Genomic DNA, 23,148 nt, shown 5'->3' on the forward strand with positions numbered 1-23,148 from the left:
ATTTGCGCTTATCCTAAATCTTTGCCAATAAAGTGTGTCACACAAGCTGCATCATAATTGTAAAACTTCCTATTTGTTGTTAAGAAGGGAAGTTGATACATACCACCTTGGACTCAGGGTGATCACCATCTCCGCCTACAGCAATGGGGCCGGACCGGAGGACCTTCGCAATCGCTGGGGCAGGAGGACTAGGACATGTGTCATTATTACCATTGCAGTCACTCTCTGTCTTTGGTTCTAGAATGCTTCCCAATCGAGTTGTTCTCCTACGAAAGCCGAAGGTACTGCTGCTGCTACCGCTTGTGCTTGAGGAATGATGCGTCTGGCTGGCAGAGGAAGAGGAGTATAGAGTCCGAACTTGCGCGTACCTGCCACGCCGTACGAGGCCACTGCTGTTCGATGCATGAGATGAAGAGTTTGATTGCGAGGGGGTAAATACTGATGGAGATGATGATGACGACGATGATGAAAGGGAAGAGTTTCTGAGGTTAGAGGAAGGTGTTGACTGAGTCCTATCGTCATGATTCGTACGGCACTGAAGTCGGTTCCTATTTATATCCACCACATTGCTCCCGATACCAGGTACTGTGATCAGGTCCTGGATGCTATTGAATCCCCCTGAGGCCTGCAATATTACAAACACAAAACATGAACTTTAATCTCAATTTATTCCCAAAATGTTTGTAAAAACAGACATATCGTTCATAAGATATCCAAAGAGTAACATTGCAATTACTAAAATGGGGCAATCAATAAATGGCCAGCTTTTTCATTTTCCCACTTCCTTGAAAACGAAACACAGCACAAGACGAAAAGACAGTAGGGAAAAACCTGTTATACTACTCTCACACGGAAGAGCACTCACCACTTGACATGACACATGGGGTGTTTTTCCAAAGCCATCATCTATTTGTTTGAGCAAAACACTAGCTCCATCACAAGATCTCTCACCAAAAGGCAACTCACTTTCTAAAATAAAGTACCAAGAAGCACCAGTATCATCCTCCACTTTTACATTTCTTGCCTCTTCACTACCATACAAAATACATGTCTTACAAAGACTGAATCCTGATCGACTGAGGAGAAAGGGGAGGAAAAGGGGGTGTCCCTGCAGAAAATATGATAATGCTGTCAAGCACTTCTAATTTCAGAAACTACATGTAAGCCATTTGACAGTTTGTATGATTACCAGTTTTCAGACAATATCATACATATTTCATCAGAACATACTAAGTCAAAACATCAAATTAAACATTCAGAATAAAGAACAAGGCAAAAGCGATTTTGTGTCTCGCCCACGTATGAAAATAACCAGAAATATCGTGATTCGCGAGGGCATGCAACAGAATTGTATCGAAACTTCATTGTAATATGACTGGGATGGAATAACACTTGCCTTAAGAGCCTTGCACGTAAATTTTAATGTTGACCTGAAAATGACCTTTGACCTTATCATGTGATCTCCGACTGCAGCATAACATGCAGGTCTCCCAAGTCAATCTACCAGCCAAGTTTGGTTGAAAAGCACCTTACGGTTGCGGAGTTAGGTAAGGTTGACCTGAAAATGACCTTTGCCTTATTGTGTGACCTCCGACTACAGCATAACATGCAGGTCCCCTACATGTAAGTCCATCTACCATCCAAGTTTGGTTGAAAAGCACCTTACGGTTGCGGAGTTAGGTAAGGTTGACCTGAAATGACCTTTGACCTTACCATGTGACCTCCGACTGCAGCATAACACGCAGGTCCCCCAAGTTCATCTACCATCCAAGTTTGGTTGTAAAGTGACTTACGGTTGCAGAGTTAGGAGTCATAAGAGAGTCTTGCATGTAACTTTAACGTTGACCTGAAGATGACCTTTGACCTTACCATGTGACCTCCGACTGCGGCATAACATGCAGGTCCCCCAAGTCCATCTACCATCCAAGTTTGGTTGAAAAGTGACTTACGGTTGTGGAGTTATGTGTCATAAGGTTTGTGACGGACGGACGACATTTGGATCCCTAAGTCTCGCCTTCACCTCTGGTGGGCGAGACAAAAAAAGGATGAAAAATTTTCTTTTTAGTCCAACTTCAAAAATCATAATACTTTCAAGGTAATAAGAATGTAAAGATGCAAAAATGTACATTTTCAGCAACATTTGAAGAGGTACCCCCCTCCCCCAATGCTGGTTAAACCTTGTTGCCTGTCTATAATTTTTTTTCAAAATAAACGCAATGACTCAGGCCTATAAATCCAATAGAGTGTAGACTTTACTCCCTGGAAATTCAACCCAATCTGTAAAACTGCAGACCAAAATAGATTCACAAAGCTTGAACTTGCGTGAATCATACATACCTCTCTATGCTGGACGATAGCTTCAGCTCTGTTCCTCCCAACACCGAGTAGAGATGTCAGCGCATCTACATCAGCAGAATTGATGTCTACCTTTGCCATGGTACAGGAAGATTACCTTTTCTCTCAGCTGAATATCACAAAGTATAATGGGGGCAAAAAAGAACATGCACTGAAATAACAAGTTCCATTCCAATAGTAGGAGCAGAATTAAGTTTACACAGTCCATACAGTCATAAATGCAACTCACACATTATTTGGTGAACCCAGAGCTTGCGAGAACTTAATGTATCTCACTCCGTCAACACCACCATCTTGCACTCCTCGCACCATACTTTGTCACATTGGATATTTTACTGGATGCCAATCTTTTAGATCTTATCATGAAAAAAAGATCTTTGATTCTTGGGTGTACAATATTTGTTGGACATTTGGCAGTTCTGGACAATTGACCGAAGAATCAACGATTTCTAACAGTAACAGTACAGTAGATAAAGATGTATTAGACCCGTTCATTAGACAATTTCCACTGGAAATAAACCTTTTTTTTTGCTTTTCTTTATTTTTTTTAACTAGGGCCTACAACAACTAGTCTAGAATATCTATCTACACCTATATCTTGACCCTATTAACTAAACCGGCTCAGCTCTGCCAACAAAGTAAGCTCTTTGTGACCAAGTTAGATAGCTCAACCTCAGATGGACAGTAAAAGTGAATGCACAAAATAAATCAAATGTGCAAATTTTCTAAGAAGAGATCCTGAACGCAGTAGAAGACGTGGTCAGAAAATTGGGATCGTCCCAGTATTACAGTAATTACAGGGACTGTCTCAGTTTTCAAAGATTTCTCCACACAAGATGTCTAAGAAAGCTATATATGTAAGTTCATTCACCTGTCAAGTGCCAACATCAATCGAGTGTGCTAGTCAATGTTAACATTACCAGGTTGTTGTTGTTATTTTGAATAGGCAAACTAGTCAGTTTTTAACTATTGTTGCCTTGTTAATTTGCTTTCCTTTTTTCTCCAAAACGGAATAATTTCTATGTTGAATCTACAAAGTAAAGAAAAGCGAGAAAACAAAAGTACAGCACGTTATTCTGACAAGCCCGCTCGAGGTGAATTTTGAGGGCCACTCAGGAGTACAAAAAATTCATTGTATTCCCTATATCTCTCAAACCTGAGTAGGGGGCGCTCTATCCGATAAATGTACCTCGTAGAACCTCTATTGGAATTCCGCAAGTGAATTTATGTAAAATCAGATCAATATAAACATTTTTTTAAACACAGGTTTCATAACAAGATTATTAGAAGACAGCAAGACGTGAAAAATAGATGAACAGGGGGAACTGAGGACACTGAATCTATTTTTAGGCACTCTAACTTAATTCCCTGTAAATATACCGGTAACTGTAATTACTGTCTGTGCTAGCCTAGAGGACTCGGTGATCATATTTTTTATGATTTTGATATTGTCATTTGATCACTGAGCCTAGACAAGGCAGGCTATGCCAGTGTGGAGAAGATCGTAGTCCAGAAGGGAATTCCCTTCATATTTAACATTAGAACTAGTGGTCCATACATACTGTAGACCCAAATTTTATTAATTTGCATACCTTTATACACCTAATGCGTATAAAGGCATAATAATAATAGCGGCATATTTACCCAGGGTAGCCACTTCAGTTCCGAAAACTGTTCTCCCAGCGGGCCCTGCTATTATTACCCCAGCTTTAGCACGGCTACCTTGATCTGGCGCTCGAGCATTCAAGGAATTTCTTCCTACCGGGTACCCATTCACCTCACCTGGGTCGAGTGCAGCACAATGTGGATAAATTTCTTGCTGAAGGAAATTACGCCATGGCTGGGATTCGAACCCACAACCCTCTGTTTCAGAGTCCGAAGACTAATCCACTGGGCCACAACGCTCCACTATGATAGTTTACCCCCCAAAATAAGAAAAATTAGACATTTCTTACCAGATGTCATGTATCCATATTGTAAACACTGCGAGCCAATAGGCTTGACCCTTAATTACCCGCTCCGATATGACGTACACATACGTAGCTGGTACGAAGCTTTGATGAGCTGTATTACCAAGTGCCGTTTTAAAAAAAAAATCATAAATTAAAAATGTTTTTTATTAAATAATAAAATTTGAAAATTGATTGTGAATAATTATTATTATAATAAATATTTACAATCAATATACATATTTTATTGTTTAATAAAAAACATTTTTAATCTATGAATTTTTCTTCAAAACGGCACTTGATAATACAGCTCATCGAAGCTACGTACCAGCTACGTACGTGTACGTCATATCGGAGAGGGTTTAAGGGTCAAGCCTATTGACCATCTTGCTTCCTATTGTTCTTCACCAACGTTACCCGACGCATACGTCTGTAACGTTGGCGAAGAACAATAGGAAGCAAGATGGCGGCGTAAACATCGGGCAAGTCTCTTCCGTCTTTTTACAATATTTTTCTCATTTTTTTGGATGAATTCTTGTTCAAAAATAACAACGAGGGTGTAGAAATGTCGGACATGAAGTTTTATCCCATGTACATGATTAGAGCTAGATCTTTTAGAAGTAGAAATCTCGGGGGTGAAAGTTTCAGGTTTTGGCTTCCGTCGTGTGGGTCAATTACCAGGAAGACCTGGCTTCGTATGAGAGTAAGCTTACATTTACGTTAGTAAATGATTTTTACTCTCTAGAATCCGCCTGGCTAATCTGTTAGAAGTAGAAATCTCGGGAATGAAAGATTCAGGTTTTGACCACCTACACGCACATGAATATATACGAATACCTGGCTTCATTGAGAGTAACCTTACGTCAGTAAATGAAAATTTTAGTGTGACTGTACTAAAACTAGTAATAGTAAAGATGTCATTCATTGTCAGATTTATGCAAAGCGTTGCATGCAGAGCACTCGAATCAAAAGATGGCCAAGATGACTGAGTTTTTCATGAAGAAGTCATTTTTTAAAGATAAGATTCATGAAAAGCGTTTAAAGTTTGATCTAAACTGTCTTCATAAGTTTGGAATCACTGATCGCGCATCATCATCTTCACACGCACACGTCACTCATACACATTACCGAACCGGGTACGCGATGCGGCAGTGCAGTACCGTACCTGTGCTGCAGCTGTGCGGCTGTAAAGCCGGGCCCAAGGCGTTTCGCACTGTAGTGTAGACTGTAGACGTGTAGTCAAGTCCTTCGGGAACCACAGGATAGCATTTCCTGGTCGAAAATTTCATATTTTCACGTAAAGCAACTTCTCATTAATTTTTCCATGACCGTATAAATTGAGTAAAATGAAATAAATGGTGCAAATGTAGAATATCTCCTACTTTATAAGGTCTACTTCGTCGTATTTTCTTCTGTAATACGGAGTATCGCTGAACGCAATTAATCCATCTTAACATTAGCGTTGCCAATTTAAAGATCAGTAATATAATAGCGATCTCCAAAAAAATTCCTGTATGAAACTGATGAAATATTAGTATACTGAATTGATAATAATAACAATGATTATACGATTTGACTGATCATGATTATTATGATCAGTCAAATTGTATCATCATTAATGAAATACTATATGAGAAAATAAAAATATTGATTGGAAAATAAAATTACATCTCATTGCTCGGATTTCATACAAAAAATAGACTTGTGTCAATGAGCTTCCACCTCTATCTCTTGGGGTTTATTTCAATTGATGGTCTAGTGTCAATACCACTCATCGTCTACTACCATTGATCTATCATCAATTCGTCCACTATCCACACAGTCTCATTTCCATTTCGTCTACTTACCATTTCGTCTAATAACCAGTTGTTCCATCAAGGAGAATTAAGAGGTGATATCTCCTTGTTCCAATTGCCATTTAGAAACCATTTGGTCTAATTGGATAACTGTTATTGGGCGAAATGAACGAAAAAAAAAGATAAAAGAAATGGTCATGGACGATCTGGTGATTAGAGGAAGTGATTATTGGACCAAAGGGTTGTTATTTTTTCACTGTTAGACGAAATGTTGATGATGGACGGAATGGCATTAAACTAAATGAAGGTAGACCATGTGATTAGTGGACGAGTTGGTAAAAGACGAATCGTCAGTTTCTTGGTTGCATCAGGTCGCATCTTGGAAAACTGTGAACCTATCAGCTAGTATGACGGCCATATATAGAATTCCACCCCTCCCTCGCCCATATAGGCTATCAAATGGGGATTATCAGAGTTTGAAACCCAAACTTATCAGAGTTTGAAACCCAAACAAATTAAATGAAATTATTGAAGTTTCTCCTTGCCAATATTATTTACCCCATGAATTCGAAAATAAGATTAATTTCAAAGATGAACACTTTAGTATTCTTCATGTCAATGCAAGAAGTTTGTGTAAGAATTTTGATACTTTTCAAGAATTGCTCTCTTCTGTTAAATATGAATATAGTCTTATATGTGTAACTGAAACATGGTTAAATGACAAATCTCCAGAATTATTTAATATCAGTGGTTATTCACTTCTTCATGTTGATAGAAATAATACGAAAGGCGGTGGTGTTGCTATATATATTAAGGAAACATATCAATTTTTAATTAGGAAAGACTTAAATTTTCAGAATAATAGTGCTGAATCATTATTTATTGAGGTTGACAACTGTAATACAAAAAAACCTCAGTGATAGGTGTTGTTTATCGACCACCTCATTTAAATATTGAATCTTTTTTCTTTGATCTAGATATTGTTCTTCATAAACTTGCAAATGAACATAAAGACATATACTTATCTGGTGATTTCAATATTGATATTCTGGATGTAAACAAACAGAGTCAAACGTTTATCAACTTATTAAATTCTTATGCATTATACCCTTTTATAGATAAACCTACCCGTATATCTGTTGCAAGTTCCTCTTTAATCGATAATATTTTTTCCAACACTGACAAGCAACATGTTTCGTCTGGTATATTATATTCAGATATTTCTGACCATCTTCCTATTTTCATGATCACTACACTTGGACAAAACAAAATGCCTATTGCAAAATCTAAATACATTCGAAGGATGTCTCCTGAAAATATTCAAACTTTTGTAACCGAACTTCAATCCGAACATTGGGAAGATGTTTTATCTTGTAACGTTGCTGATACAGCATATAAATTATTCATTGAAAAATTGCATTATCACTTAGACCGTAACATTCCAAAAATTAGACTGAAAAAGTCATCAAAAACCCCCAGAAAACCATGGATTACTTTTGGGATTGTAAAATCAATTCGAAAAAGAAACAAACTTTATAAGATTAGTTTAAAGAATTCTTCTCCTGAAAATATTACTAAATATAAAAGATATAGAAATGTTTTAACATGTATTATTAAAAATGCAAAGAAATTATATTATTCGCAAAAATTTGAAAATACCAAAGGCGATATGTCAGCTACTTGGAAAAATATTAATGAGTTATTGGGAAAAACAAAGGATGTTAATGTAAATCATAAATATTTACATGGCGATGTTGTATATGAAACTTTGGATGATATTGTTAACGGTTTTAATGATTATTTTATCAATGTTGGGCAAGAACAAGCATCAAAAATACCTAATACTACTACTAATTTTGCAGATTACTTACGGAATTCATGTCAACATACATTATTTTTTAATCCAACAAATTCTGAGGAAATATTAAAAATTGTTAATAATCTTAAAACCAGACGTTCCTATGGATATGATGAGATAAGTAACAATCTCCTTAAAATATTATATTAACAATCATAATTCCTTTTGCTCATATATGTAATATTTCAATGTCATCTGGAGTTTTTCCTTGTGACATGAAAGTTGCAAAAGTCACTCCTATATATAAAAAGGACGACCGTACACTTATTGGGAATTATCGCCCCATTTCTGTTCTCTCATCATTTTCAAAAATATTAGAACGCCTTGTTTACAACAGATTAGACTCATTTTTGTCATTACATAATTTATTTAATCCATCCCAATATGGTTTTCGTAAACTTCATTCTGCTGATTTATCTCTTGTTGATCTTTATGATAAAATATCTTCTCTTTTGGCAAAAAAGGAGCATGTAATTTGTGTTTTCATGGACTTAAGCAAAGCCTTCGACACCCTGGATCATAATATCTTACTTTATAAATTAAAATATTTCGGAGTCAGAGGTACTACCCTTAATTGGTTTAAAAGTTATATTTCTAATAGGCAACAATTTACGTGTATAAATTCAGTTAGTTCTCGTTTGCAGTATATAAATTGTGGTGTACCACAAGGTTCAATCTTAGGCCCCCTTTTATTTCTTCTTTATATTAATGATATTGTTTATTCTTCACCTCTATTGCAATATATCCTCTATGCTGATGACACTACAGTTATTTCTTCGAGCTCTGATAAAAAAGGCTTTTTGAAATTTTGAATAATGAATTGCCCAAAATATCCACGTGGTTCCAAAGTAATAAATTATCGTTAAACTTGCAAAAAACATATTATGTTAATTTCAAGAGCTCTAAAGCATTATCTGATCAATATACAGAAGAAATAAAAATAAGTAATATTTCTATAGCACAAAGAAACAATGTGAGGTTTTTAGGTGTCATTATAGATGAGTTCTTAACGTGGGATGATCATATATCTAAAATACTCACATCTATGTCACAATGCATAGGGATAATGTTTAAAGTAAAATACTATTTGCCTATTCAAGCATTACTCTCAATTTATAATTCTATTTTACTGCCACATGTAACTTACTGTAATATTGTTTGGGGCTCATTCAAATAAAAAAATCATCATATCTTCTTATTGCAAAAGAAAGCTGTTCGTTTATGTGCTGGTGTTGGTTATTATGAAAATACTGATCCCCTCTTTAATCGTTTTAAAACTTTGAAAATGGATGACATACATTTCAAATTGCTTTGTTTATGTATCGATTTTACTGTCGTCAATTACCAACCACGTTTAATCATATGTTCGTTTTAAATTCTTTCATTCATAATTATCCTACGAGAACTTCAACAAATGTTCATTTATTAAACCCAATAACCGCTTTAGCTCATAGGTCAATAAGACATACTGGTCCTGATACCTGGAATAATATACCCATAACAATACGTTACGCTTCTACATTGAATAAATTTAAGTTCGATTTCAAACATTTTATTATTAACAGCTATTCGATCTAAGTCATTGTTTTTTTGTTTAATACTTACAAAAAATAAATAAATTACTATCTTTCGATACACGGCTGACATATCATCATTATAATTATGTAATATTATTTATTTTTATGTCTTTGTGGCATGCTTGATGTTTTTCATTTTGGCCCTGCTGCGTATATGGAGAATGTAAATGTTATTTTATTTTTATTAAAAAAAAAAAAGACGCATTCAGGGCCGTATAGTCATTTCTTGAGGGGTGTCCTTTTCAAGCCTCTGTGCTTATGACTGTCCCCTCCCATGTAATGATTGTTCTGATATTTAAATATTGTTAATTCGTTTTATGTTGTATGTTCAATTGTTGCATGGAAATAAAATAATCAATCAATCAATAATCAAACTTGAATGACATCCACAATTCCCGGGGGCAGTCATTGCCGTACACACATGACCAAGAAATTCCAAACACTCCCTAAGCGAGTTTTCTCTGTGTGCAAAATAACCTCCTAAACATGTTTTTCGCGGGCTTTATTTACACATTTTGGCCCTTAAACAAGATAACAAGATGTCGCCAAAATATGACCGGGGGGGGGGACCGGACGAGGCTTGGGAAAAAAAACAGACCCTAAACACGTTTGGCTAGTCTTAAAAAAAAGCTTCCTCCTGAACGTGTGGAATTAGCATTGTTTAATACTATATGATTCAGTTAAGTCGGTCCCTATGGTCAAATCTAAAAAAAAATGAAATATTGTATAATTCAAACAATAAAAAAACAAAAGAAATAGTGAGTGATGGACATCATCGACTGACTCATTTGCATGTCACAGAGTTGTGCATATCACTGTTTTGTGAAAAATAAACGAAACTTTAAAACGCCATAACTTTCTTATCTGACATCCGATTTTGATGACATTTTTAATGTTATGCTACTTTGATTTTTCTCTATTTATTCAAATCAATATTTTACTGAGGTGGACTTGACCTTTAATACTCGTAATGCAGTCACTATACATGCACTGTAAGTGCTTAATTAAATTAGCCCTTCATTTTTTACAGTTTCAATTTTTAGAGTGTATATAGAAGAACAAATGAGGAAGGGAAATGCAAAAGTAGAAAGAAAACGGGAAAGGGACAATATTTGTTTTCTCTTTCACCCCTTTTCTCCCCATTTCAGCCATGTCAGCCTTCCTTACTCTTCTTAATTAGTTCACCCCCCCCGTCTCTCTATCTCTCTCTTTCTCTCCCTGGCTTCTTTCTTTCAAGTTTATTACGTGTTATGTACGTTTATTCTTCCAACAGACGTGTTTGGTGACGAAATTCCCCAATAAAATTTTAGATCAATAACCGACTGTATTATCCTGAAAAGTGGTAGGGCTTGGTCATATCATATCGTTTATCACCTTAGCAAACGTCCATATAATCGAGCTTTCTCAAAATCTCATTTATTCTTTATTCTCACAGGGAGATCCTTAACATCATAAAATAATGGTGATGGAGTGTTTTTGAGTATCTTTCTGTAGTTTTCTTGTTGGCCAATCTTGAAACTTTATGTCGAATGGCTTTCGGCGGCTCCAAAGCTTTTTTTTTGTAAAACTATCGGACTATCAGTGCGAGTTGTCGCGATAGTGAAGTTTATCGAAATTTTACTATGATAATCTGGTTGTGTTCTTATTCTTATTTTTTCACTCTCAGGGAAGTTATGCTTTTATCATGATTTTTTTTTTTTGGGGGGGGTGATGAAAATCATAAACTTATTATGATGTACTTTTCAAACGAAATTGCATTACATGTATTAAAAAAAGGGTTTGGCTGCATGCAGCATTGTAGAAAACAAGATCCTTCCCCTTTACACACATCTTCACCATGTACCACCACTAAGCAGCAATTACAATATTATGGTTCACAAATACTTCTTTTTCACCGTTTACGGTTTTTGTTTTAAAACCATATTTTATTTCTTCCTCATTACATAACATGTGAAAATAATGAATAATACAAAATCATTAACATAATAATGATAATACAGGATTTGCATAGCGCACGTATATCCACCTTGCTAGGTGCTCAAGGCGCTCCCATCCCGGGGGGGGGGGGCACTCGACCAAAAAAGTGGTAGGGGTGTGCCACGGGCGAGACAAAAAACGGGGGCCTTGGAGCGGGCTTATTGTAAAAAGGAGGGTCCTCGGAACGGGCTTCGGAACTACAATTTTGTGAAAACTGGGGTCCTTGGAACGGATCGCCAGCGTGTAACTACGTGCGTATGCACCCCTATGGAACGGGCATGTGTGCATGATGCAGCTAGCGCGGCCTCTGCCGGGTGCGCTCGCGCAGAGACGATGGTCGGACAGCGCTCGGCGGCCGCTTTTCACCAAAATTGCAGCAGATCAATACGACCGGAACGGCGTACCGAAAAATATGCGAAGCCTTGGAGCGGACTTATTTCTTCTTTTTTCTCGATAAGAACAAAATGCTATGCCTTGGAGCGGCTTTCTTTTTTTTCTCAATAAGACAAAAATGGTATGCCTTGGAACGGAAATTTTGGTGTAAAAATGGGGGTCCCCTCCGCGGCACATACATACTATGCATTATATACTGAGTGCCCCCCCCCGGGGGGGCTCCCATATTACCCCGGCTAAGCTAGTCTATATACCGATCGGTGCGCACAGCTTTTTGGGGAGTTACTTCCTGCCGGTACCCATTTACCTCACCTGGGTCGAGTGCAGCACAGTGTGGATAAATTTCTTGCTGAAGGAAAACACGCATAAATGAAGGCAGAATTCATGCAAAACAAGTTATAATGAGTATTCCAAAAGTAAACTAAGAATCAATCTGTACATATTTCGTCATCAATTTATAACAGGCTGACAATGTATAGTAATACAAAATAAAATCTAGAACTCTCTTACTATAATCTATAAATAAATTTCAAATTTAGCATGATTTTTTTTCCCATTTACGATATCATTAAATAAAAATAATTTGAGGAAGTTATGATTTAAAAAAAAAACCTAACACACATGCACACAAACTCCGCCACGCTTCACTCACTCAACCCCACCCCACTCCCGATAAACCAAGCATAAGAAGAAGGAAAGGAAAGAGAGAAAGAGAGAGAGAGGAAGAGAGAGAAAAGAACACCCCCCCCCCCCCAAAAAAAAAAAAAAGTTTGGTCTACGATCATCATAGTGCGCACGTAGGGTGATCGTATAAGCATATCCTATTCATCGAGTCGGACTAATACCATGGTCACATTTGCTCTACGGCGGCCGTACGGCGAGTCGAAGACAGCCGTTTTATTCATTTTTATTCAAACCACCTATATTTAGCTGGTACAAAAATGTTACAACGGCTGTTTTTGACTCGCCGTACGGCCGCCGTAGAACAAATGTGACCATGGTATAAGTAGCATTAAATCACAATATCACGGTATACTTTTCATGATTTCGTAAAAGCTTACTGAAAAAGTTTGGGGCTGAAGCTAACCTCATGCACCCCCCCCCCCTTTCCCGGTGTCACGACCCCTTAGATAATCGCCCTATGTTCTTAGTCAAATGTGACCGTTATGCAAATAATGTAAGGAAAGGTAAAGAACAGTTTAAAATATAATATTTTCTGAATATGTAAACAAAAAATCCACCACAAAATTATCACAAAATTATAGTTTTGTATTAAAGAGATCAAAATTTTTACTTGCTCGCTCGCTTTGATCGCTCGCAGCATTTTAGAAATTTTGCCCCTGTCTGGCCCCTTAAAAAAATTGGCTCATTTCGCTATTAATAACCCTATACTCGAATGTTAACACTTTACAAAATTGCAGTCACTATAACGCACCAACAGAAATTGCGGGGTTTTTTTAGGGCACTGAACTCGATCAATTAGCGGCACGGGTCTTTGATTTTCGTCAAGTCACAATTTTGGGTTGAACAATAATGGTGTTTGATCCATTGAAAATAGGTGCACTGATAAATATTACAGCGTTATTTCAATATAACCCACCCACGACTCAGTGGCGGGTAAATACACAACTCAGTATAAATTAAAGGGGAATGAAACCTTTGGAACAAATAGGCCTGTGTAGAAACAGAAAAATCAAAGAATAAGAATAAAGAAAGTTTGAGAAAAATCGGACAAATAATGAGAAAGTTATGAGCATTTTAATATAGCAATCACTAATGCTATGGAGATCCTCCCATTGGCAATGCGACAAGGATGTGTGATGTCACTGATGAACAACTTTCCCTTTGGTGGACTATAAAATACCCTCAAAATGTCTCTTTTTGCTTTTTCTTATGATGATACAAACTCTCTATCCATGATGTATTCTTAAAAAATATGTATTACTTGCCCTCATGTAGAAAGAACACATGATCTATGGATAGATGTGATAAAAGAAGCAATTCAAGGGAAATATATACTAAAGTAATGGGGAGAGTTGTTCACAAGTGACATCACACATCTTTGTCGCATTGCCAATTTGCTATCTCCATAGCATTAGTGATCGCAATATTCAAATGCTCATAACTTTCTCGTTATTTGTCAGATTTTCTCAAACTTTTGTTGATCTGTTTCTTTGATTTTTCTGTTTTCACACAAGCTATCTTAATCCAATGGTTTCATTCTCCTTTAAGAGTAATGTTGTAACATCGAAAGCCTAGCTTTTGGAGTTTTTAGGAGGGGGGCAAATTTATGGGAGAAAATGGCTCTCATTGAATGAAATGCTGATTGACCAAGGAAGTACAATGATCCATACTCTGAGGTCTGGTTTAACTTAGACCACTTGGGTCTATAACACTGTGCTAAAATTATGGGAAGCCAAACATGTCAACATTTTGTTTATTTTGTATATTTCTTTACTGTTCTCTTTCCTTATTTTTTAAAAGTGAGGCAACTAATTTATTTATTCAGCCCAGACAGTTAAGAATGATTTGAGAGTGAATGAACCGATTCACTGAATCTAGCATTAATTTTAAAGTCGGTCTTCGATGTTGTTGGTACACATCAATATTTAATTACATCAACACTATCATCATCATCATCACCACCACCACCACCACCATCACCATTACCACCACCACAACCACCACCACCACCACCATCATCATCATCAACATCATCATCATCATCTTTGTCAGCATCATCATCTCCATCATCTATATCTTCATCATTAACACCACAACCTCCAATTATCATCGTCGTCATCACCACCATCGTATCGATATAGATCCGTATTGACCAGTCTAACGCGCGACCAGGGTCTAACTCATACTAAAATTATGGTAGGTTGAAATTACAAAATTCTATTTATATTGTAGGCCCTATATTTATTTTGTTTACTATTTTAATTCATGATGAAGAAAAATATTTCAGTTGTCATTCTGGGATAGATATGATTGATGTGAACGTCAGACAAGTAGAGATTAAATAAAAAAGAAAAGAAAAGTGCTGTTCGATTTGTGCCGCAACTGCCTTTCCGCAGATAAACCCTAATTTTAGATTACATTAAATCTGTATTCACAATCCATTTTCAATTAGTTAAGTGACATAATGAAAAAAGCAAAACAATGTTTTCTCAAAGTACTATCCACTCATATAAGAAAGAAAAATCATGCCCCACTTGAGTCATTAACGTTTTATAACAATATTCATTTTCACTTTATTCAATAATATAGGCCCTTAAAATATACATAATGTAAGAATAGAATTAAATTTATATTTCATAAATTGAATACATGTATTTCATTTTCAACACAATATAAATCAAATATTCATTTATGATATATCAAGTAATTACAATATTCTATTAAAATACAAATAAAATGTATAATTATTAATAAACAAGAAGACACAGCGGTTGCTGATTAAATCTGCCTCTCCTATAGTTCTTTCGTTTGGTACCGATATGTATTTTTGACACAGACTCTTGTTGTGTATAGCTTATGTAGGGGAAAGTGAAGAGCATAACATCACTAATCAAAATAATGCGAGCGCGAAGAGACAGCTGATATACACAGATCAGAATAAATGAAAACTGATTTAGGAACTCATGAAGAGCATGATATTTTTCTTATATCCAGAGCTAACAGATGGCATTTGAAGCCGTTTTAATAATAATGAAAAGATGTGTTTAGTATGTCAAATAATAAAATCTAGAAGCTTGAGGAAAAAATATTTGTTGTATATTGGCTTGAAAACAAAATAATTTTAGAGCAATTCAATTCTCTGAAACGGGATAATATACATTTCATTAAACATGCAATTCGAGCGCCAGTAGCTGTGAACACATGGGCCCTAATTAAGCAAGTTATAGTTAATAAAATTATGACAAGAAATATTTCTCATATATACATTTGTTTTCTTTTCACCACCATGTTTCTCTTTAATATGAGTTATTACGAGAAATCATACCAATTAAGGTTTCTGCTTAAAACATGCTTTTCTTTTTCTTTGTTCACATTTTTCTTGCACTGTAAAAAATGAAGTCCTAATTTAGCACTTACATGCTTGTATAGTAAATGCACTACGAGTGCTGATTTTCTAGTTTAAATTTTAACTAGAAAATCAGCACTCGTAGTGCAGTCACTGAACAAGCACTCTAAGTGCTAAATAAGCACTTCATTTATAACAATGTGCAACACCATACGAATGGTTCTTAACATTGATTCTATAAATATAAACAAAAATACCGAATATTTTACCATCATGCTTATTAAGTTCAGAACATGAACATTAACGTCATACCAAAACGGGAACAAAAATCATTTTGAAAATCTCCATTTAGCATTATTTCTCTCAACTGAAGGTAAATGTTCTGTTCAATTTAGATTTGATATTATAATTGGCTTGAAGGACTTGATCCATGTACAACAGAACACAAAATGATCAAATATATATATTTTCAAACAACTCCAAAACTAATTTAATTTAAAACATAACATTGAAATGTGACGTTTAGTATATGAAAGTTCAAATTTAGCCCGAATTAGCGCCATGACCACCACGAAAATGGACAAGACTGGATTTAATAATTATTGTAATGGTATGGTCGATTTTTGTTAGAAAATGATTACGAAAAAACCTGTCTCTCGTCATCCTATTGGACAGAACACGGTGTCACACAAAGTGATCTCAGTGTGTTTACATAGTGGACTATGTATTCATACTGTTATTTTCCTCAAATTCAACAGTGTGAAAATGTTCACACTGTGGACACTTCGAGACTGTGACCATTCACAGCGTGTTCACATGGTCGACTATCATGTGACTAACACTGTAGAATAGCTTAAAAGTAACAGTGTGAAGTGATTCACATAGTGTTCCACACTGTGAACACAACCAGGCACACACAGTGTGACACAATGAGCTCTTTCCAATGTTATGACAAAATGGCAAGAAAATATTTGGAATCATGTCTTCTTGTCCGAACAACTTTGAGTAGACGAGACCCGGTAAATATCTTTATTGTCTTCCCGTCTCGACGAAGTCTGCACGGGAATCGACGATCTTAATTGTCTTTTCGCTTCTTGCCATATTAAGTTGTCTCGATGAGATCCAAGATCTTATCCCCTTAAATTATCGACATAGTTAAGTTATCTTGACGAAATCCATTATCTTATGTCCTTACATTCTTAACAAAAAATGAATCTGTCCGTGTTGACGATCGAGATCCATGATCATGTCTTCATAAATTCTCGACATAACGAAGTTGTCTTGCGAGAGAGGGATCCATGATCTTGTCTTCATAATCTCGACATAACAAAGTTTTCTTGACGAGATCCATGATCTTGCATTCTTAAATTCTCGTCATCAGGTGGTTTTGAAAGGGAAATAATATAGTTATGATAGTAATCAACCAAAATGTACCGAAGATCAGCAATTGCTTTAATGACTGTCCTTCAACAAGAATTAGATGTAACTTTGCACATATTTTATATGCACTGTAGACACAAACACGGTTTAACTCTGTAAGCACGTCACTGTAAAAATTATTGTCTAAACTTTAGAACAATATTGTTGAAACTTTCTAAGCACATCAACAGCATTTTTAAGCTGTTAGTTTTTTTTTTAAATTGTTGTAACAAAAACAGCGTGAAAACGAATATTAAATTTAATTGACTGAGTTTGGGTTCCTGTGGTCGGTATTATTGGAAAAAAAAACAGTAAGCTCCAGCTTTATGTAAATTACTGATTTATTACTTTCGCCGCGCTAATCTTGTGTAGTAGAAATAAGTTGAGTTGCTCAAGAGATCGAAGAGTTCGAAGAAGGTGAGAATACTCCCACCTAGCCATAGTCCCATTGAGCCTCCTATATCACCTAGAATGGAGTCAAATAAAAAAATGGAGGAAAAGGATTTAGTTATAATGATGAAAATTTGAAGAAAAAAATATTTACATCGAGCGCCCTCTCTTGGTAATGTTTCTATTTTCGATCATTAATTTTGTCTTACAAATTTAGTGACTGAATGTCAAATTACAACTATATAAACCTGAAATTCCCAACCCATTCCATGCTTGAGACGTATTATATAATGTAATATATAAAAAACAAAAATATTCCCATACATCTTATTTTGATCGAGCACCCGACCTAATATAAAATCACCCAAAATGTTGCAATAAAGCACGTTTAACATCATTTACTACACATTATAACTGTTTCAGGGCATACACGTTCAAATTAACAGCGACACTCACTTTTTTTTTTGGGGGGGGGTCACCAAAACTGAAATAATAAACAACATATTTTCCCTCTCAAATTTTGGATTTATAATAAGACCAAATTAATCTAGTTTGATAACCCCAAGTATTAAATGAGAGTAATTTACTTACAAAGAAGACTGAAGAATGTATAAGCTTTCTGCTGTGTGATCTTCTCAATGCTCAGCTCTTTGAAGAAGAGGTTTATAAACAACATATTTTCGCTGTCAAATAAAGTTAAGAGATCTCAGTCAAATTCCAAGACTTAGAACATACCCGAACTTCCCACATTACAGACTAGTTCTTCAGAAAGCAAGTTTAAAGTGATATGACTTGAACAAACAAATCGTGACCATTTTTTGGACACCGGAGATGTGAATATCGTTCAATTTAATGATAGTTATAATATTGATTTATATAGCGCCATCTATAAAAAAAAAATATTGTATTCCGAGGCGTACTGCAGCCATTATCAACCTGGCTTTGTTTGGGTGTCTTGGTTGCATGGTTATGACTCGCGTCTTTCACTCTGAGGGACATGGGTTCGATTAACAGCCATGGCATGTTTCCCTTCAGCAAGTAAATTTACCCACATTGTGCTGCATTCAACCCAGGTGAGCTGAATGGGTACCCGGTAGGAAGAAATTCATCGAATGCTTTGGCGCCTACAATGGCAGCGCAGCTAAAGGCGGAGTAATAGTAGCCGAGCTTTGTATCCTTTATTATCACCCCAACTTAAGCTCGAGCTGCCGTTTCCAGCGCTGTGCATTCAAGAGATTAATCCTGCCAGGTACCCATTCATCTCACCCGGGTAGTGAATGCGACACAAGTAACTAATTCGTTCTCTCGATTTATTTCTCGTTCCCTCGAATTATAGTTATTTTCAGTCGTGGGAACGAGTTTATATTAGTCGAGGAAACAAGATATTACATAAGTCAAGACAAGCAACGAGTTATTATTTAAGTGAAGGGAAGAGTTATATAAGTTAAGGGAACGAGTTAGTATGTAAGTCGAGGAAAAGGTATGTTATGATATAAGCCAAGTGAAAGAGTTATTATATAAGTCAAGGGAACGAGTAACTATAAGTCTACGAACCGAGTTATTATGCTGAAGGAACGAGTTATTATATAAGCCGAGGGAACGAGTTATTATTATGAGTCGAGAAAACCAGTTATCATATATCGAGGGAACGAATTATTATATAAGTTGAGGGAACGAGTTATTATATAAGACGAGGGAACGAGTTATTATATAAGTTCAGGGAACAGGTCAAGTCGAGAGGGCGAGTGATTATTTTAATCGAGGGAACGACTCGTTCCGAACGAGTTATTATTTAAGTCGAGGGAACGAGTTGTTATACATGTATAAGACGATGGAACGAGTCATCATATAAGTCGAGGGAATGAGTTGTTATACAGTATAAGTCGATGGAACGAGTTATTATATAAGTCGAGGGAACGAGTTGTTATACATGTATAAGACGATGGAACGAGTCATCATATAAGTCGAGGGAATGAGTTGTTATATTAGTCGAAAGAATTACGATTAATTACTTAAGTCGAGGGAACGAGTTAGGAAAAGAAAAAAACAAACACATGTCATGTCCTGTCACCTGAGATGAAAGAGCGTCGTAGTCGTGTATACTGTGCAGCGGGCTTTATGCATTACCTGAAGTAATCTGAAGAAAGAGATACGTTATATTCTCTCTGGTAGATTTGGGCCAGCGTTTGGGCCCAAAAGTGTGACGGAAAACCAGCCGTTGTGACCACGGGCTCGTATGTGACGCTGTGACAAGGAACCGGACATTCGCACTCACTACTGGCATTCTTGATGAAGTCGACTAAATAAAAAATCGAAGAAAGTTTTGATTATATTCTTCCGAATTACTTAGGGCCTTTTCACACTTGAAGCTCGAATCATCATTGTAATGATGATTGCAATTCGTCTTTAGAATCATCGGACCTTTCACATGGAAAATTCGTACCGTAAATTTTAGTGAAATCGAAGTTCACCTCCGGAGTAGAATTTGAATTCGTGATTGTTAATTAGCGTTCGTGATTCTAGTTTGGTTTCACACATGCTACAAATCGTTATTATCCTTATTGTTCACTGGAATTATCATTCAAATTAAGTGAAGTCACCAACAATGGATCCCACGATCTGCTAGCTTGGTGTCTGCTGACTCGAGCGAATCTCATTTCGTCATTTTAGAGAAACAACATTTTAACAATTTGTCAGAACTGATAAGTTTCCTTGGTTTTGATTGGCTGAGGAGCACAGGTTTCTGGCTGTCACTATGGTAACTGATGTCGAATAATGACCATAGTCTGCACAGGTAATTTTGCATACATTATCTTGTAAACTTATATCTGATGTATGTTAATGCAAAAGTGGGTTTATGTGGAAATGTTTATTCTATATTTTGAAATAAAAAAGATTGTTAAAAAATAATAAAATCAATCAATCAATCAATCAATCAATCGATCAATCAATCAATCAATCAATCAATCAATCAATCAATCAATCAATCAATCAATCAATCAATTAATCAATCAATTAATCAGTCGATCAACTTGAGCTTATCAGTGGTCCCGGGCCACCATCATAAAGAAAGTTCCGACCATTAATTTAGTTCCAGACTCACCTGTAGCCGATGCCGCACAGTCATATAGCTCCACTGGGTTACATACAGATGAGTTACCTTCACGTGAAAAAAGTAACAAAGTTCATCAAATTTTGTAATCATGATAACAAATGAATTCTTGAAAAAAAACGAGAAAATCTAAATCAAATTCCACTTCATTCCAACAGAACGTCAAGTGCACTATAAATGAAATTCATACATTTATAATACATACAATGATCTGACACAAATATTTACAAATACACTCTAAAAAATGAAGTGCTAATTTAGCTCTTAAAGAGCATGTATAGTGACTGCACTTCGGAGTGCTGATTTGTCTAGTTCAAATTTTAACTAGACAAATCAGCACTCCGAAGTGCAGTCACTATACATGCTCTTTAAGAGCTAAATTAGCACTTCATTTTTTAGAGTGTAAACTGTATATAATTTCAAAAGTCATTAGTACAGTGTATGTATATAAAGCAGATATTTTGTCACTGACAAATTAAATCCAGTGTTGATAAAACTGACTGAATAGATAGATAAATAAATAGATACATTATCAAATAAATCATTTAATAGAAGTAATTAGAACCACCTTGAAATTCATTTTGTTAAATCATTTTTCTGAGCAAATTCTTTTAAGGTCTAAAGGCCATGAAAGGTGATTCATTCAACCGCTTGTAAAGTCACGCGCAACCTTAAGACTCTATTGGCGATTTCATTTAATATTTATCTTTATTTTTTGTTAATATTGGATGTAACTAATAAGTAAACTGCACTAAATCTGTTAAATATACATGCAAAGAATAATTAAAGAAAAAGTATAAGAGAAGCATTCACAAATGAAGTTTAGCATTACAACTATCGTTTATATATAGTCGATCTACAAGCAGTCGGTCAAATTCTCTGAATCTAATATGGATTTGAATAGGCTAAAAATCAATTGGATCTATCATCAATTTGGTCTTCCCTATATTTGACTCAATCTACTTTTTTTCTTATTGTCAATTCTTATCATCCTAATACTACATTGGTCTAGTTTCCACATTTTTGTTTATTATAAAAAAAATGTTCTTAAACAGTTTATTCAATCACATAGACTAAGCTGAACCGTTGTAGACCAAGTAAGTGGTATTGGACGAAATGGGGAAAATCTGACTGGAAATTAGACAAAATTGTAAATGGGCTAAATTGCAGTTAGACCAAATAGTTAGTAGGCCTTGATGAACTAGTTGATTGTAGATTAAAAGGGATTAGACCATCTGGAATACGACCAAATGAAAAGTAGACGAAGGGGGTGTAGAATAATTAGCAATTTAATAAAACAATAATAGGGATACTACTACTATTAATAATGATATTAATATTAATAATAACAACAACAGTAATAATGATTACAATAGTAATAGTACTAATAATGATAATAATAGAATTAATGATAGCTGGATTTATATAGCGTTTTTTGCCTGAGGATACAAAGCGCTTGCTGCTATTATCCCGGCTTTAGCTCGAGCTACCTTCAACGGCGCTCAGTGCATGCAAGGGATTAATCCTGCCGGGTATACCAATTCATATCACCATCATTTCCTCTTGTCCCTTTTAACATTTTTAATCTTCAACCAATTATAACAAACTGTATACCATCATCCCTCACCCAGTGGTGGATCCAGGGGGGGGGGCACATCCGGCCCGCCCCCCCCCCTAAATATGCCGTTTTTACACAGTGTGTCCCCTTGAAAGTTACAGCATGTATTTTAATGGGAATATGTCGTTCATATTATACAAATGAGGACATTTTTCTCCTCGGGAAAATGTGCCCCCATTTTGAAAAATCCTAGATCCACCCTTGCCCCTACCCACCGATCGAGATAGATAACGAAATTAATTTGAACATGTATTATTGTCATGAAACAACTCAATTCAATTACTTTGTCGAATTCAATCGATCACTCAGCCAGCCTACATACATATTATGTATATTCTTTGTCCATCAAAAATTCATGAAGCCATTCATGCAAGCACCTTACATCTAATAATGAAATATACACCCTTTTCAATTATATAGAGAGCCATGTTTTACGATGCAACTCTCGTTTTACATTAATTTGCGTTTTCATCTCATACATCTCTATTACTTATTTTTTCTTTAATACCATTTGTAATTTTTTCACCTTCCATTAATCCTTATTCGAATCGAGGGTTTATTATCAAGTCAATTACTGATTCCATGGGTATTTGACAAAGTTTTGGGCCTAACATGATATGATAAAGGATGATATGAAGACCAAATTTAGTCCATGAAATTTTTCACATAATATC

At 35.8% G+C, this 23,148-nt stretch overlaps 2 protein-coding genes across 5 annotated transcripts in view; both read right to left on the minus strand.

Moving 5' to 3' along the window:
* LOC121406487 (F-box/WD repeat-containing protein 7-like) overlaps nt 1-5,759 on the minus strand; it is a 28,465-nt gene extending 22,706 nt beyond the window's left edge. The window contains exons 1-3 of one of the 3 annotated variants that reach the window (XM_041597501.1): nt 5,470-5,759; nt 2,338-2,464; nt 104-625 (exon numbers count right to left, since the gene is read on the minus strand). In XM_041597501.1, the coding sequence (XP_041453435.1) occupies nt 104-625; nt 2,338-2,436 (621 nt within the window). In that variant the 5' untranslated portion in view covers nt 2,437-2,464; nt 5,470-5,759. Of the gene's footprint in view, nt 1-103; nt 626-2,337; nt 2,465-3,226; nt 3,249-5,469 lie in introns of those variants that run through there. The other 2 variants (XM_041597514.1, XM_041597508.1) reach the window with 2 other exon arrangements.
* A 10,301-nt stretch (nt 5,760-16,060) lies between these two features.
* The window catches only part of LOC121406511 (acid-sensing ion channel 1C-like), a 35,991-nt gene continuing 28,903 nt past the window's right edge, over nt 16,061-23,148 (minus strand). For both annotated transcript variants that reach the window (XM_041597525.1, XM_041597533.1), the window contains exons 7-10: nt 20,848-20,904; nt 19,872-20,043; nt 18,336-18,427; nt 16,061-17,820 (exon numbers count right to left, since the gene is read on the minus strand). In XM_041597525.1, the coding sequence (XP_041453459.1) occupies nt 17,699-17,820; nt 18,336-18,427; nt 19,872-20,043; nt 20,848-20,904 (443 nt within the window). In that variant the 3' untranslated portion in view covers nt 16,061-17,698. The remainder of the gene's footprint in view (nt 17,821-18,335; nt 18,428-19,871; nt 20,044-20,847; nt 20,905-23,148) is intronic.

The sequence above is a fragment of the Lytechinus variegatus genome, chromosome 1 (assembly GCF_018143015.1).
Source record: "Lytechinus variegatus isolate NC3 chromosome 1, Lvar_3.0, whole genome shotgun sequence".
In the NCBI taxonomy this organism is placed as follows: Eukaryota; Metazoa; Echinodermata; class Echinoidea; order Temnopleuroida; family Toxopneustidae; genus Lytechinus; species Lytechinus variegatus.